This window comes from Lycium ferocissimum, chromosome 10, assembly GCF_029784015.1.
Source record: "Lycium ferocissimum isolate CSIRO_LF1 chromosome 10, AGI_CSIRO_Lferr_CH_V1, whole genome shotgun sequence".
NCBI classification, from domain to species: Eukaryota; Viridiplantae; Streptophyta; class Magnoliopsida; order Solanales; family Solanaceae; genus Lycium; species Lycium ferocissimum.
This window is the reverse complement of record NC_081351.1, coordinates 40917506-40920317: the sequence shown is the minus strand read 5'-3', so window position 1 is coordinate 40920317 and position 2812 is coordinate 40917506. Positions and strand designations below refer to the sequence as shown.

At 31.3% G+C, this 2812-nt stretch overlaps 1 protein-coding gene across 1 annotated transcript; it reads right to left on the bottom strand.

Annotated features, from left to right (window-relative positions):
• Positions 1–472: 472 nt before the first annotated feature.
• Positions 473–1270, bottom strand: LOC132034904 (uncharacterized). The gene is made up of 2 exons (XM_059425242.1): positions 1161–1270; positions 473–1034 (listed from the first exon to the last, which is right to left on the bottom strand). Exons 1-2 carry the CDS (start codon positions 1268–1270, stop codon positions 473–475), a joined length of 672 nt encoding a protein of 223 aa, XP_059281225.1.
• Between the last annotated feature and the right edge of the window lie 1542 nt (positions 1271–2812).

Below are 2812 nucleotides of genomic sequence, written 5' to 3'. Positions count from 1 at the left end.
CCTTCAATCAATTTCGAATTGCCAGAAATTGTACTAACATTTCCCTTTTTCCTAAGCAAGTAAGAAAAGTATTTCTCATTTTTGAATATGGCATGTGTTGTTCCACTATCAATCACACAAATATCTTCATGATTGGTCATCGATACAAACAAAATTTGAGGAATTTCCATATATTCTTAAAAATGAAAGAATACTATATATTATTATTAAACAAAGCATTACATAACTATGAAAACATAACTATATTAGCTAATAGGAACAGCATGGATGAAAATATTTAAGTTATTACAGATCCATCACCGATCGGATGATCTATTTTTCCATCAGGGTGTTCAAAGAAATCTATCACATCTAGATGCATGAGCTCAATATTATCTTCAGAAATAAAATTTGCTTCAGCATTCTTTTCTGCCTTTTTGAGGGAGGCTTGATAAAGCTCAACTAGATGCTTTGGCGTACAACAGGTACGTGACTAGTGCCCCTTTCCTTCACATCGGTAGCATTTATTTGGTGTTTTTTTCTTCTGCACAGCTTCATGCTTTTCATCCTTCTTTTTACACTGTTGGTGGTGAAGTCTATTATTTGGTGCAAGACAACAATCATGATTAAAATTTCTTCCTCGACCATGGCCATGACCACGACTGGGGCCACGACCTTTTCCACGCCTAGTATGGTAAAAGTTTGCCTCATTCACTTTAGGGAATGGGACAATACCAGTAGATCGATTTTCATGATTTTTCATTAATAGTTCGTTGTGTTGTTCAGCCACTAGAAGATGTGAAATTAATTCAGAATATTTCTTCAACCTCATTTCTTTGTATTGCTGTTGCAGGAGCATACTTGAGGCAGGAGAAGTGGAGAATGTTTTCTCCAACATATTATGATCAGTGATATTTTCACCACATAATTTCAACTGAGAAATAATTCTAAACATGGAAGAATTATACTCACAAATAGATTTAAAATCTTGTAGCCTCATATGGATCCAGTCAAAACGTGCTTGTGGAAACACAACCATATTCAGGTGGTCATATCTATATTTTAAATTATTCCACAGTATAAGAGGATCTTTAACAATGAGATATTCTAGGCTCAAGCTCTCATCAAAGTGATGACGAAGAAATATCATTGCCTTGGCACTGTCTTGATTTGATGCCTACTTTTTATCTTTGATGGTGTCTGCCAGACTCATCGCATCAAGAACCCAAGACAAGTAGCTTTTGCCAGATATATCCAAGGTAACAAATTCACTTTTAGAAAGATTTTCCATTGATTAAGAAAAAGAAAGTCAATATCTTTGAGGCTTTCAAAGTATTTGCTTGAGATAGCAGAGTCTCGTGCTAATAACGTGTTATAAAATAAGGGCTATAAAGTAAATACACCAAAGACAAGTATATAAAAAGATACTGATATATTATTCAACCTTTAACTTAAAAGAGATTTCATTGTACATATCATATTTTACTAATGAACCTCCTATTTATAATATAAGAGGAAAAAGTTTGATGGCCAAGTAATTAGGGAAATGGCTTGGTGCCAAGTAACTTGCTTTCCAAATTACTTGATGGACATCCAACTAATATTTACAACAGTTTTGACTGTATGCTATATTCCGAAGGTATTTCTATTATATATAAGTGGTGAAGATGGACGAACATGGCTCTTAATACTTGTACCAAAAGCTAAATAAATTGTACACTTTAACATAACAATTAATGCTTGTACCAAAAGCTATATAAATTGTACACTTTAACCAACTACTTCTTTATCCCACGTGGACTATGTCATAGTACCCAATATTTATTTTCTTCTCATGTATACATGTATGCACTTCAATTTTAATTCTTCGACACATTTATTTTCTCCGTACACTTTAGCTTGTTCACTTTTGACTTTTCACTTTAAGTACTCCCTCCGTCCCATATTACTTGGTCACATTACTAAAAATATATGTCCAAATTACTTGTCCATTTATAAAATCAAGATAAAATTAATTAAATCTTTCTCATCTTATCCTCTCCGTCCCATATTACTTGGCTACTGAATATTTATTCTCTTCTCATGTATACACTTATGCACTTCAATTTTAATTCTCTGACATATTTATTTTCTTCGTGCACTTTTACTTGAACACTTTTGACTTTTCACGTTCTTTAAGAATTAATAAATGAAGTACTCCCTCCGTCCCATATTACTTGGCCACATTACTAAACAACTTTTTTATCCCACGTGGACATATGTCATGGTACTGAATATTTATTCTCTTCTCATGTATACACTATGCACTTCAATTTTAATTCTCCGACACATATTTATTTCCTCCGTGCACTTTTACTTGTTCACTTTTGACTTTTCACGTTCTTGAAGAATTAATAAATGAATACTCCCTTCGTCCCATATTACATGACTACATTACTAAAAATATATGCCCAAATTACTTGTTCATTTACAAAACCAAGATAAAATTAATTAAATCTTAATTTTGATTTCTTTGTAACAATTCTTTTTATCTATAATTGTTAATATAAAAATTATAATGTAACTAATTTACCCCTTATTAACATATTTTTTAATTAATTTAATAAAAATATCTATTAGTTTTGCTTTTAAAAAATCCAATATATACAACAATGGTTCTTATGTTTCGATCTGAATAGTTAGTTAATTGAGATGGATATCAACCTGTCGGTATACATATAAGATATTAAAGAATTTAAAAGAAAAATCTAGAATCAAAATATTAATTTCCCCTCATATTCTTACTAATTTTCTTTTTCACATCGATGAACAACTTTCATTGTCATGATAATGA